Here is a 14,930-nt window from a genome sequence, read left to right as displayed (position 1 = left end):
GTTATAGACATTGGGGGAGCAAGGGGTGCAGGGGGAGGGAGGACTGTGAAATATTGGAAGAAATTATCACAGAGAGAGGTGGTCCTGGCCAGTTTAGTGGCCTTAGAAGTGGATGAATCCCCAGCATAAATGAGACCAAAGGCTGTTGAAGGAGGCAGGGGAGGAGATATCAGGAGACGTGGCAGCAACTTCCAAATGCTCCCTGGCCCCAAGTGAGGTACCAGAGGACTGGAGGACTGCTAACATTGTTGCAATGTTAAAACAGATAGGAAGGGATGATCAGGAAACTTCAGGCCAGTCAATAACCTCAGTGGGGGAGACGCTATTGGAAAAACCTCTGAAGGAACTCGTTCATGCCGACCAGAAATCCTAACCTAATCTAGTCCCATTTGCCAGCACTTGGCCCTATCCCTCTAAACCCTTCCTCTTCATATATCCATCCAGATACCTTTTAAATGTTGTATATTGTAGCAGCCTCAACCACTTCCTCTGGCAGCTCATTCCATACACACATCACCCTCAGTGTGAAAACGTTGGCCCTTAGGTCCCTTTCAAATTTTTCTCCTCTCACCCTAAACCTATGCCCTCTAGTTCTGGATTCTCCACCACACCATTCCTCCCTTCCCCCCCAAAAAGACTTTGTCACTTACCCTATCCATGCCCCTCATGATTTTATAAACCTCTATAAGGTCAGCCCTCAGCCTCTGCTCCAACTCTGGCAACATCCTTATCAATCTTTTCTGAACCCTTTCAAATTTCACATCATCCTTCCAATAGGAAGGAGACCAGAATTGCATACAATATTCCAAAAGTGGCCTAACCAATGTCCTGTATAGCTGCAACATGACCTCCCAACTCCTGTACTCAATGCTCTGACCAATAAAGGAAAGCATACCAAACACCTTCTTCACTATCCTATCTACCTGCAACTCCACTTTCAAGGAGCTATGAACCTGCACTCAAGATCTCTTTGTTCAGCATCACTCCCCAGGACCTTACCACTAAGCGTGTACGTTCCGCCCTGATCTGTCTTTCCAAAATGCAGCAGCTCACATTTATCTAAATTAAACTCCATTTGCCACTCCTCAGCCCATTGGCCCAACTGATCAAGATCCCTGTTGTAATCTGAGGTAACTTTCTTCGCTGTCCACTACACCTCCAATTTTGGTGTCATCTGCAAACTTACGAACTATGCCTCTTATGCTCACATCCAAATCATTTATATAAATGACAAGAAGGAGTGGACCCAGCACCGATCCTTGTGGCACTCCACTGGTCACAGGCCTCCAGTCTGAAAAACAAACGTCCACTACCACCCTCTGTCTTCTAACTTCAAGCCAGTTCTGTATCCAAATCGCTAGTTCTTGCTGTACTTCATGAGATCCAACTTTGCTAACCATTGTCCCATGGGAAATCTTGTTAAATGCCTTACTGAAGTCCATATAGATCACATCTACTGCTCTTCCCTTACTTCTTCAAAAAACTCAATCAAGTTTGTGGATAGTCAGCATGAATTTCTTTAGAGAGGGATGTGTTTGACAAATTTGATCACTTTTCTGAGGAGCTAACAAGGAGTGTTGATGAGGGTAATGCATTTAATGTGGTCTGCGTGAACTTTAGCAAGACTTTTATAAGCTGGGAGACTGGTCATGAAAGTAAGAGGCCATGGGATCCAAGGCAAAGTAATTCCTTGAATCCAAAATGGTCTGAGACGTGAGAAGCAGAGGGTGATGGTAGAGGGATGTTTCTGTGATGAGAGTGTTTCCAGTGAGGTTCGTCAGAACTCAGAGCTGGGGTCCTTTCTGTTTTCAGTAAACATTATTAATTTGTTCTGATATGTGGAGGTGTGAGCAAGAAGTTTGAGAATGACATGAAATTGGGCGACCTGCAAACAATGAGGAGGATAGCCAGAAACTGCAGGAGGGTATCAACAGATTGGTTAGATTAGATTCCTTACAGTGTGGAAACAGGCCCTTCGGCCCAACAAGTCCATACCGCCCCGCCGAAGCGCAACCCACCCATACCCCTACATCGACCCCTTACCTAACACTACGGGCAATTTAGCATGGCCAATTCACCTGACCTGCACATCTTTGGACTGTGGGAGGAAACCGGAGCACCTGGAGGAAACCCACGCAGACACGGGGAGAATGTGCAAACTCCACACAGTCAGTCACCTGAGGCGGGAATTGAACCCGGGTCTCTGGCGCTGTGAGGCAGCAGTGCTAACCACTGTGCCACCATGCCGCCCTAGGAGGACACAGCAGTGATAAGTTTACCAGAATAATTCCTGGCCTGGAGGGTCTGAGCTATGAAGAAAGATTTGATAGGCTGGGGTGTTGTCCTTAGGGTTGAGAGGTGGCTTGATAGAAGTGAATATGATTATGACAGGCATAGATTGGAAGGCAGAAATACACTATTAGTAGAGGAGTAATAACCAGAGGTATAGATTTAAGGTAAGAGGAGAGTTGAGGAGAAATCTTAACACCCAAAGGGTGGTGGGTGTCTGGAACTCTCTACCTGAAAGGGTGGTCCAGTCAGAAATGCTCATGACATTTAAGCAGTATTTAACATTCACTTGCATTGCCATAAATCCTGGGCTATGGACAAAAAGCTAGAAGCTGGGATGAGTATAATCAGACCTTTGTTGACTGGAGTGGACATGATTGGCTGAATAGCTTCCTCCTGTGTTGATGAGTCTATATTGCTATCTTATTCATCTAACTCCCTCCTCTCTGATCCCTTACTGCCACTCCTCAAGGTCATACTTAGTTCTGTATTACTGTCCTGATTGATGTATGCCTTATTATGCTACAGGATATCGCCATATTAATCTTCGGAGTGAGACGAACCAGCCACTCACCATGCCAGCTCTATTTGTCCATATGGAAGTGAAGGACTTTGTGCCTGACACTTGGGCAGGTATAATTAAACATCACATATTGAACGTAATCCTCCTCCCCATTAATTCAACAGATAGAGGTTCCAATCCCTGTCAAACCCCATGCTGTCCCTAACCTAGAAGTGTTTGATGGGGACAGTGGAGAGGGAGCTTTACTCTGAATTTAACCCCGTGCTCTCTCTATCCTGGGAGTGTTGATGGGGACAGTGTAGATGGAGATTTACTCTGTATCTAATCCTGTGCTGTCCCTGTCCTAGGAGTGTTTGATGGGGACAGGGTAGACAGAGATTTACTCTGTATCTAACCCCGTGCTGTCCCTGTCCTGGGAGTGTTTGATGGGGACAGTCTGGAAGGAGATTTACTCTGTATCTAACCCTGTGTTGTGCTTGTCCTGGGAGTGTTTGATGGGGATGGTGCAGAGGGAGCTTTTCTGTATATCTAACCACATGCTGTCCCTGTCCTGGGAGTATTTGATGGGGATAGTGTAGAGAGAGTTTTACCCTGTATTCAATCACATAGTGTCCCCATCCTGGGAGTGTTTTGAGCCTGTCCAATCCTGAATGGATGGGAGGGATATGGAGATTATGACTTTGAAGTTCAGATACTATGAGGGTATACTTTAAAGGATGCTCTTGAATGGAATTGTCTCCATATTGTCAATCCCAGGATGAAACAGCTGACACTCTGCTTCTCTTTGCAGATTTAACAAAGGCTTTGATTGACCCAATAGAATTTGTCGGCTCCATGAACCCGCCATCCAAACAGGAGGAAACAGTGTCATGTGATCAGGTAGTGAACAGCAAAGGATCAGAGGGTGAGGGGGTGGGTTAGAGCTGAGAAATGGGGTCAATACGAGTAATGGTGGGAGATGGGAGTATTAGGGGTAATGATGGTGGAGGGGGATAATAGGTGTAAGGTGGGAGATGGGATTATTAGTGAGAGGTAGGGGTAATAGGATAACATAGAGAAATGAGGCTACTAGGGATAATGGTGAGACATGGGGTAACAGTGAGAGACAGGGGCATAGGGGTAACAGTGAGAGATGGGGATAATGGGGCAATACTGAAAAATTGTAATAATGAGAAATGGCATTAATAGAGGTAGCAGTGAGAGATTGGGGTAATAGTTGTAATGGAATAATGGTGAAAGACTAGTAACAAGATAAAAGTGTAATGGGGTAACAGTGAGACACAGGTTAATGGTGAGGGACAGCAATAATAGGGTTGCAGTTAGATACTGGGGTAATGGTGTGAGACAGAGTTGATAGAGGTAATGGTGAGAGATTGGGTTGGTAGGTTTAACGGTGAGAGATAGAGGTAGTAAGGATAATGATGAGAAATGGGGTAATGATGAGAAATGGAGATAATGGGCTGAAGTTGAGACAGGGGCATATTGGAGGTGACAGTGACAGACAAGTATTGGGGTAATACGAAGGTGGGGTAACATTGTAACGGTGAGTGATGAGCATAAGAAAGTGGCGATGTTGGGAGGTAGGGACATAGTTAATAGAGGTTTTGAGAAAACGTTGAGAAAAGGGGATAATGGTGGAAAGAATGAGATGGGGGTTGGTAGAAGTAATGGTGAGTGGTGAGGATTAAGAGTGACAGGCAGTGACGGTTGATGAAAGAGGAGGATAAATAGGGCTAACAATGAGAAATCAGTTGTATAATTCTGAAGCATTTCGCACCCATTTCCATTAAATCCTGGCTGTGAAACGGCAAATAACATTCTCACCACCAAAGTGCCGGCAATGACTATCTCCAGTAAGAGAGAATCTAACCACCACCTCTTCACATTCAATGGCATTATAATCAATGAGTCCCCCGCTATCAAATTACTGGGGTTTACCATTGATCAGAAACTGAACTGGACTTGCCGTATAAATACAGTGGCTTCAACAGCAGGGCAGAGTTTGGGAATTCTTGCCTGGATGAAGTCACCTGGCTCCAGTAACACTGGGAAACTCTATACCATCCAGGACAAAGCAGCCTGCTTGATTGGCACCCCATCTACCTTAAACATCTACACCCTCCGCAACTGACACTCAGTAACAGCAGTCTGTATCAACTACAAGAGGCACCACAGAAATTCACTGAAACTCCTTAGACAGTTCCTTTGAAACTCACAACGCTTACTATCTAGAAAGATAAGGACTGCAGATACATGGCAACACCACCCCCTGCAAGTTTTCCTCCAAACCACTCACCATCCTGACTTGAAAATAATTTGCTGTTCCTTCAATGTCACTAGGTCAAAATCCTGGAACCTCCTCCTTAATAGCATAAACCCTAAACCCCAAAGACTGTACTGGTTCAAGAAGGCAGCTCACCACCATTTTCTCATGGGGCAACTAACGATGGGCAATAAATACTGGCCTAGCCAGTGACACCCACATCCCACAAACAAATATAAACTGGGGAACAGTCGAACATGTGGTGCTGGGAATGCACAGCAGGTCAGACAGCATCCGAGGAGCAGGAGAATCGATGTTTCGGGCATAAGCCCTTCATCATCTTGAAACGCTGATTTTCCTGCTTCTCGGATGCTGCCCGACCTGCTGTGCTTTTCCAGCACCACACTCTCGACTCTGACCTCCAGCATCTGCAGTCCTCACTTTCTCCTAAACTGGGAAACAACAGCTGGATGTAGGTAAATAATAGGGGAAACAGGGAGTGACGAGTTGCTAATGAGGGTGTTATCTTTGGGCAGGTGACATATGGGAATGAGTGTGTTGTGTCTGGGATGGGTATTCACTGGTCAGAGAACATGACTAGGGAGCAAGACATTAATCCTGTTCTAATGTGATATAACAAAAGTGAGCTAATGAAGAATGCCATAAAATTCACTCCTCTCTCAGTAACATTAATGCCTTTAATATTGAATTGTAATATATTGATAATTGTATTAGCAGACTTTAATATGCAGCCTCTGAGAATGAAACACCATTCAATTTCTGTCTTGTATCTCCTTTCATTTCCACAGCAGCAGGGAATGGAAACAGCACAGTGATTCTGACTCAGCCAGTGCATCAAAACTGTGGACTGTGGGTTCAATTCTATTTTAGATAGTTTCTAATCAATCTGTTCAGAGACTTTACAACATCCCTATGGGGGTGAGTGAGATTTGAACCTGGGTCTCCTTGACATTACCACTGCACCACAGGAGCCCTTCCTCAATAGCTGGTTCTGAAAAGCGAAAGCAAGTTGCAGCATAGGCAGAAGTCACATGAACATGGCAAGCCAGCTACTGCAGTTTGCACAACTATATTTCTCCAAACAATATACAGGTCCCACTAATGTTGGGTTGTAACATACAGATTCCCTTAATACATGAATAATTTCCATGTATTCTGGTGCAAGGGTGCAAGGTGCTTGAGGGAGCTTAATGTTGTTGACACTGGGTTACATGAGACTGAAATCTCTCTTGTCTATTCTTTGTAGGTTGTCACAGACAATACACAAACGCCGGACAACAGCAATGGAGCACCAGACACTAATGGGCCAGGCAGTAAATTGATAACCATCAACCTTTAATTATCTGATATTAATCTCGGGAGAGTAGCTCTGTTGTGTCTGAGGGAATAAGCTGGGACAATCCAGAATTTGGAATCCACCCCGCTTCTCTGCTGTCTTTTGATTTCATTTGATTTATTATTGTCACATATACCTAGGTACAGTGATAAGTTTTGTGTTGTGTGCAGTACACACAGATCATACCATACAAAGTGCATTAGGGTAATAAAACAGAGCGAGGAATACAATGTTACCGCTGCAGAGAAGGTGCACAAAGAGTGAGATCAATACTAAATTTCAAACTTAAGAGGTCCATTCAGAAGTCTAATAACAGTGGGGAAGAAGCTGTTCTTGAATATGTTTGTACATGTGTATAAGCTTTTGTATCTTCAGCCCGACGGAAGAGATTGGAAGAGATTATAACCGGGGTGGGAGGGGTCTTTGATGTTGGTGCCTTCCTGAGGCAGAGAGAAGTGTAGATGGAGTCAATGAATGAAAGGTTGGCTTGCATGATGGACTGGGTTATGTTCACAACTCTCTGTAGTTTCTTATGATCCTGGGCACAGCAGTTGCCATTCATCCCAGCCTGCCTCCCTCTCCTCTCTCCCACCTGAGTGCACTGAACTGAGGCAATCTTTTAGAACAAACCCATTAGTTGAGGTAATGGTCCAGGGAGAGTGATATTTGAAATGGAGTTGTGGAGATGAGTAATGGGGAGCTGGTTTCCTGTTAGGAGGAGGGGAAGGACAGTGTCTCCAAACCCTGGTGAGGTAACAGGTCAGAAAGAAATGGTTTGAGGCTGTCTCAGAAAGGAATTCGTGCAGCGTCAGGATGTCCCACAGCCGGTGAAAAGCACTTTCCAAAATTCAGTCACTGTTGTAATTTATGGAAACAGACAGATTGTGCACAGAGAGATCCCACAGCCAGCCACCTGATAATAATCAGATTGCCTGCTGTTCTTTTTCCAACAGTGCCGTGCGACCTTCGTCATTTAGCTGAGGGAGCAGACGGAGTCTTTGCTTAAGACTTCCACTGAAAGATAGCGCCTCCACCAATGTCACACTTCCTTGGTGCTACAGTGGAGCATTCCCCTTGGTTTTGGTTTCAAGACTTTGGAGCAGGATTTGAAACCATAGCCTCCTGACTCAGAGACAGGAGTGTGATTCCCTGAATGACAGTTGACACTGTTGGATAGCACTGTTGAAGCTGGGTAGCAGGATAGAACCGGCTGATAGAGGAGGCCAGGAACTGAGGGAGCTAGCAGGCAGGGAGCCGAGGGAGTCAGCAGGGAGGGCAGAGAAGCAACAATGTCCTTTTCATAACAAAACATAGTAGCTCTGGTGAGAAATTAGAGTTAACGTTTCGGGTTCAGGAACCCTTCCTCAGAACTGTCCATTCCAACTGGGTCAGCAACATTACTGGCTCAGAAATATTCAACAAATTATGAGCAAGACCACACTCTGGTGTTGTCCAAATGACTCTGCTCAGTCAGAGAGACAAATACTAGAAGCTGGGGAAACGGTGACATAGAGAGGGATTGAGACCACAGTAACCAGATTTATCTGCATTTCTTCCAGCTCCCAACATTCTGTGCACTGGAACTGAGGAATCTTCCAAGGACATTGCAGGTAACATGGCATCTAAGGGGCTCTGTGTGACTGAGGGTGGGTGGGGGAGTTGCAGGGGTTGTGGTCAAGAAACTCAAATTCTCAGAGTGACTTGTGTTGGTTTTGGGGCAGCTTGCCCCCTGTTGGTCAGAGGGGGAAGTACCACAGTAAAACGCATTGCAGGTAGGGAGGCAAGGAGAGAGCATTTGGAGTGGTGGTGGGGGAACTGGTAGTCGGGTGGAGAGGCAGGAGAGTGGAGAAGAAGTAGAGACTTGGGAAGTCGATCATGGCAGGATTTACAACATTTTTGCTGTTCTGGACCCACAAACAGTGCTATAAAGGTTCATGCTTCGAGCCTTCTCACCTCTTTTTAACAGCTAGGTTTCCTGAGCCGAGGGAAATCAGTCAGCATGGCATTTATTTATGATTAATTGATTGTAAATAACATAATTAAAAGATTACAATGACTGACCTGACCCTTGAGATTGCACTTACTCTCCCCAACAAAAGTAAGTTTGAGGGGGCTAGGGTTCCTGATGAAGATTTTTTTTTGTATCTTTAACTTTGACTCGGACCCACTAGTTTGAAAGGGCTAAATTCAGCCCACAGAGCATCCAGCAGTTTTTTTCAGCCTGCAATTAATTTAATTCATTTATGTAGTGTGGCAGAAGGTTCTGGAAGACATGAAGCATCTGCCAGATTGAGTGTTTTAATTGGTTTGTGCAGCAGATAGAGAGCATGAAAGGTCAGAGGTATCAGTTAATGCTTCAAAATGATCAAACTGCACCATCTAAACGAAAAATCACAACCTCCCATTCACATTCCAACAAAAATCCACAGCATATGTCCAGAACAAGTAGAGCGCATGATACATATCACAAACTATTTATCCACAAGATATATACCGGAACATATATCCAACTCTCTACACTCTTTCATACCCCATTGAACTCCTCACACTGTACCCCATCCAATTCCCCACACAGTCTCTCACACACTGTATCATGTCCAACTCCCCACTCTACAGCACATTCTCTGCACATACTCACCCTGTGGGCGGCACAGTGGTTAGCACTGCTGCCTCACAGCGCCAGAGACCCAGGTTCAATTCCCGCCTCAGGCAACTATCTGCTTGGAGTTTGCACATTCTCCCCGTGTCTGCGTGGGTTTCCTCCGGGAACTCTGGTTTCCTCCCACAATCCAAAAATGTGCAGGTTAGGTTAATTGACTATGCTAAATTGATTGTAGTGCTTGGTGTAGGGGAATGGGTCTGGGTGGGTTGCTCTTCGGAGGGTCGGTGTGGACTTGTTGGGCTGAAGGGCCTGTTTCCACACTGTAAGTAATCTAATCTCTCTCTCTTTCATTCTCTCACACACACACCTTGATCCAATTCTCTCAGAGTCGAAGTGTGGCGGGCTTAGGCCCAAAATGTCGATTCTCTCACTCTTCAGATGCTATTTGACCTGTTATTTTTTCCAATGCCACACTTTTTGACCCTGATCTCCAGCTCTCTCGGATTCTACCCCATCCAACTCCCTACCCTCACAAACAACCTGTATCTCATTGACTTCTCAGATTCTGTTCCGAGACCAGGCTGAGTGATCAGAACAGCTCCTCCTGTCTCACTCTGCAGTGCATTCTCTGCACACACTCACCCTATGGACCTGCTGCTGGGGTTTCTGTGTCGTCTGTGTATTGACAGGATCTCCTTGTTGCAGAGATAGAGCCTCTGACTATCGATGAGCTAAAGACGCAGAAAGCCTTTCTCAAAGTGCAGAAGAAACAGGAGAAGGACATAAAAGAACTCGAGCGGAAGATACAGAAGAAAAAAGATGATCTGATACAGAAATATTCCAGCAGCTTCACGGAGCTTCGCCGGAAAAATTCCGGCAATAGCAAAGGACACAAGAAAAAATGGTAAACATAGAAACACTTCAACGTAATATATCCAATTCCCCACCCTCTCTCACACACTGAACCTCATCCAAACCCCACCCTCACACACACTGTACCCCAATCCAAACCCCACCCTCACACACACTGTACCCAATCCAATCCCCACCCTCTCAGACACACTGTACCCCAATCCAAAACCCACCCTCACAAACATTGTACCCCATCCAATCCTCACCCTCTCTCACACACTGTACCCCAATCCAAACCCCACCCTCACACACACTGTACCCCATCCAATCCCCACCCTCTCAGACACAATGTACCCCAATCCAATCCCCACCCTCTCAGACACACTGTGCCCCAATCCAAACCCCACCCTCACACACACTGTACCCCATCCAATCCCCACCCTCTCAGACACACTGTACCCCAAACCAATCCCCACCCTCTCAGACACACTGTACCCCAATCCAAACCCCACCCTCACACACATTGAACCCCATCCGATCCCTACCTCACACACACTGTACCCCATCCAATCCCTACCCTCTCAGACACACTGTACCCCAATCCAAACCCCACCCTCACACACACTGTACCCCATCCAATCCCTACCCTCTCAGACACACTGTGCCCCAATCCAAACCACACCCTCACACACACTGTACCCCATCCAATCCCCACCCTCTCAGACACACTGTGCCCCAATCCAAACCCCACCCTCACACACACTGTACCCCATCCAATCCCCACCCTCTCAGACACACTGTACCCCAATCCAATCCCCACCCTCTCAGACACACTGTACCCCAATCCAAACCCCACCCTCACACACACTGAACCCCATCCGATCCCTACCTCACACACACTGTACCCCATCCAATCCCCACCCTCTCAGACACACTGTACCCCAATCCAAACCCCACCCTCACACACACTGTACCCCATCCGATCCCTACCCTCTCACACTGTATCCCATCCAATCCCCACTCTCAGACACACTGTACCCCAATCCAAACCCCACCCTCACACACACTGTACCCCATCCGATCCCTACCCTCTCACACTGTACCCCATCCGATCCCCACCCCCTCAGACACACTGTACCCCATCCAATCCCCACCCTCTCAGACACACTGTACCCCAATCCAAACCCCACCCTCACACACACTGCACCCCATCTGATCCCTACCCTCTCAGACACACTGTAACCCAATCCAAACCCCACCCTCACACACACCGTACCCCATCTGATCCCCACCCTCCCAGACACACTATACCCCATCCAATCCCCACCCTCTCAGACACACTGTACCCCAATCCAAACCCCACCCTCACACACACCGTACCCCATCTGATCCCCACCCTCCCAGACACACTATACCCCATCCAATCCCCACCCTCTCAGACACACTGTACCCCAATCCAAACCCCACCCTCTCACACACTGTACCCCATCCGATCCCTACCCTCTCAGACACACTGTACTCCAATCCAAACCCCACCCTTACACACACTGCACCCCATCCGATCCCTAACCTCTCACACTGCACCACATCCGATCCCCACCCACACACACACTGTACTCCATCCGATCCCCACCCTCTCAGACACACTGTGCCCCAACCAACTCCCCACCGACAGACACACTGTACCCCATCCGATCCCTACCCTCTCAGACACACTGTACTCCAATCCAAACCCCACCCTCACACACACTGAACCCCATCCGATCCCTACCTCACACTCACTGTACCCCATCCAATCCCCACCTCTCAGACACACTGTACCCCAATCCAAACCCCACCCTTACACACACTGCACCCCATCCGATCCCTAACCTCTCACACTGCACCACATCCGATCCCCACCCACACACACACTGTACTCCATCCGATCCCCACCCTCTCAGACACACTGTGCCCCAACCAACTCCCCACCGACAGACACACTGTGCCCCATCCAACTCCCTACCCTTTCTCACCCACTGTACCCCATCTAACTCCCCATCCTCACACACACCGTACCCCATTCAATCCCCACTCTTACACACACTTAGTTAAAAATCACACAACACCGGTTTATAGACCAACAGGTTTATTTGGAAGCACTAGCTTTTGGAGTGCTGCTCCTTCATCATGTGGTTGTGTTACAACCACCTGAAGGAGCAGCGCTCTGAAAGCTAGTGCTTCCAATTAAACCTGTTGGACTATAACCTGGTGTTGTGTGATTTTTAACTTTGTACATCCCAGTCAAACACCAGCACCTCCAAATCATGACTCACACACACTGTACCCCATCCAACTCCACACCCTCAAATACACTGTACTCCATCCAATCCCCACCCTCTCTCACACACTGTACCCTATCCAACTCCCCACCCTCACACACACTGTACCCCATCCAACTCCCCACCCTCACACACACTGTACCCCATCCAACTCCCCACCCTCACACACACTGTACCCCATCCAACTCCCCACCCTCACACACACTGTACCCCATCCAACTCCCCACCCTCACACACACTGTACCCCATCCAACTCCACACCCTCAAATACACTGTACTCCATCCAATCCCCACCCTCTCTCACACACTGTACCCCATCCAACTCCCCACCCTCACACACACTCTACCCCATCCAACTCCACACCCTCAAATACACTGTACTCCATCCAATCCCCACCCTCACACACACTGTACCCCATCCAACTCCCCACCCTCACACACACTGTACCCCATCCAACTCCCCACCCTCACACACATTGTACCCCATCCAACTCCCCACCCTCACACACACTGTACCCCATCCAACTCCCCACCCTCACACACACTGTACCCCATCCAACTCCCCACCCTCACACACACTGTACCCCATCCAACTCCCCACCCTCACACACATTGTACCCCATCCAACTCCCCACCCTCACACACACTGTACCCCATCCAACTCCCCACCCTCACACACACTGTACCCCATCCAACTCCCCACCCTCACACACACTGTACCCCATCCAACTCCCCACCCTCACACACACTGTACCCCATCCAACTCCCCACCCTCACACACACTGTACCCCATCCAACTCCCCACCCTCACACACACTGTACCCCATCCAACTCCCCACCCTCAAATACACTGTACTCCATCCAATCCCCACCCTCTCTCACACACTGTACCCTATCCAACTCTTCCTCTCACTGGATCGGATCTTGCCTTGATATTTGTGATTTATAATCACATGTTTGGTGGTTTGAAGTTTGGTTCAGATTTGTTAAAGTGTTCCCAAACTAAGCACAGAGGCTGTTGAGTGATGTGGGTCTTTTGCTGTTACAGGAGTCTTGGCAACATCCAGGATAGTATGCTCTGTGGGGAATATCCGAGTGTGACCAGCATGCAATGCAGTGGGTCAGTAATTGACCGAATCAGTGAGCTCAGAGATAAGCTGCAGACAGATTTACAACGAGTGCATGGAGAGCAGTACGAACTTATCAAGAACAGAAAAGAACAGCATGTCTCTGAGGTACAGTACTGTGTTAATACCATCACAGTGTGGAGATACAATTGTTCGTTCTCACACTCTGCTGGGCTATGGAGTGTTACTGTTATACACTTTCCCACTCGGCTAGGCTGTGGGAATTTACTGTAACATATTCTCTCAATCTGCTGGGCTATGGGATGTTACTGTAACACATGCTCTCACTCTGCTGGGCTGTGGAAATTTACTGTAACACATTCGCTCACTCTGCTGGGCTATGGGATGTTATTGTATCATATTCTCACATGCTGCTGGGCAGTGTGGATTTACTGTAACACATGCTTTCACTCTCCTGGGCTTTTGGGATTTACTGTAACACATTCTCACTATCTGCAGCTCCTGTCTGCTGGGTAGACCTGTCTAGACCCCTGAGGATCTCGACAAGCATGGCCAGTCCTGCCCTTTACCCTGGCAATATCTTCCCCAGTACCAGCTGAGTTCATCCCTGGTAGGAGCAGGGTAAGCAAAGAGAAGAGAGTTGTCCTCTGTAGTCGTGACTTGGAGGTGCCGATGTTGGACTGGGGTGGACAAAGTTAAAAATCACATACACCAGGTTATAGTCCAACAGTGCCGCTCCATCAAAGAGCAGTGCTCCGAAAGCTACTGCTTCCAAATAAACCTGTTGGACTATAACCCAGTGTTGTGTGTTTTTAAACTCCTCTGTAATTGGAGTCCAGTATATCCTTCCATCAGCAGTGGAGGTGTAGCATTGGAGTCCAGTATATCCTTACATCAGCTAGGCAGAAGTGGGTACTGCAGATGCTGGAGATTAGAGTCAAGATTAGAGTGGTGCTGGAAAAGCACAGCAGGTCAGGCAGCATCCGAGGATTCCTGATGAAGGGCTTTTGCCTGAAACATTGATTTTTCCTGTTCCTCGGATGCTGCCTGACCTGCTGTGTTTTTCCAGCACCACTCTAATCTTGACTAATCTCCAGCATCTGCAGTACCCACTTCTGCCTGGTCGATTTTAACCTTACTGCGAATCCTCTTCCAAGGATGCCTCCCTTGAAGGAGCTCCTCCCCGCCCCCCCCCCCCCCCCCCCCCATTAGCTGCTAATCGCTGAGCACAACAGTGAAGAGCTATTATGGGAAACAAACTGTAATCACTTGCAAATTCTGTACAATCTAACACATGGCTGTATCTTTAAAACTGCAGCAAGTGTCCAAACTGCTGGAAATAGCGAAGGAGAAACAAGCAGCAACCCTGAAGAGTTTAAAGGAGTCCTATGAAAGGTGAGGAATTCTCATTGAAAAAAACTGGGTTCACGTTCACCAAAAAAATGCCAAGACTTCCAGCAGGGACAAGGGGATTAGATTAGATTTAGATTTATTATCATGTGTATAAAATTATGGCGAAGAATGTTTTCTCATGTGTTGTATGCAAAGTGTCATGACCCTCCTGTGCTATCTTGAAAAACTGAATATGATGCAAGATTTTACTGCAGTACAGTTCATCTTTCCCCCTTCTCTTGT

The 14,930-nt window shown here is 47.3% G+C and overlaps 1 protein-coding gene across 1 annotated transcript in view; it reads left to right on the top strand.

The window, feature by feature from the left end:
- Positions 1-14,930, top strand: part of LOC140476577 (1-phosphatidylinositol 4,5-bisphosphate phosphodiesterase beta-2-like) — a 161,788-nt gene that overhangs the window by 129,768 nt on the left and 17,090 nt on the right. The window contains exons 22-28 of the mRNA XM_072569387.1: positions 2,818-2,922; positions 3,603-3,691; positions 6,343-6,409; positions 7,992-8,042; positions 9,740-9,938; positions 13,256-13,442; positions 14,614-14,690. Of these exons, the coding sequence (XP_072425488.1) occupies positions 2,818-2,922; positions 3,603-3,691; positions 6,343-6,409; positions 7,992-8,042; positions 9,740-9,938; positions 13,256-13,442; positions 14,614-14,690 (775 nt within the window). The remainder of the gene's footprint in view (positions 1-2,817; positions 2,923-3,602; positions 3,692-6,342; positions 6,410-7,991; positions 8,043-9,739; positions 9,939-13,255; positions 13,443-14,613; positions 14,691-14,930) is intronic.

Source organism: Chiloscyllium punctatum, chromosome 4 (assembly GCF_047496795.1).
Source record: "Chiloscyllium punctatum isolate Juve2018m chromosome 4, sChiPun1.3, whole genome shotgun sequence".
Taxonomy (NCBI): Eukaryota; Metazoa; Chordata; class Chondrichthyes; order Orectolobiformes; family Hemiscylliidae; genus Chiloscyllium; species Chiloscyllium punctatum.
This window is presented reverse-complemented; position numbering and strand designations above follow the sequence as displayed.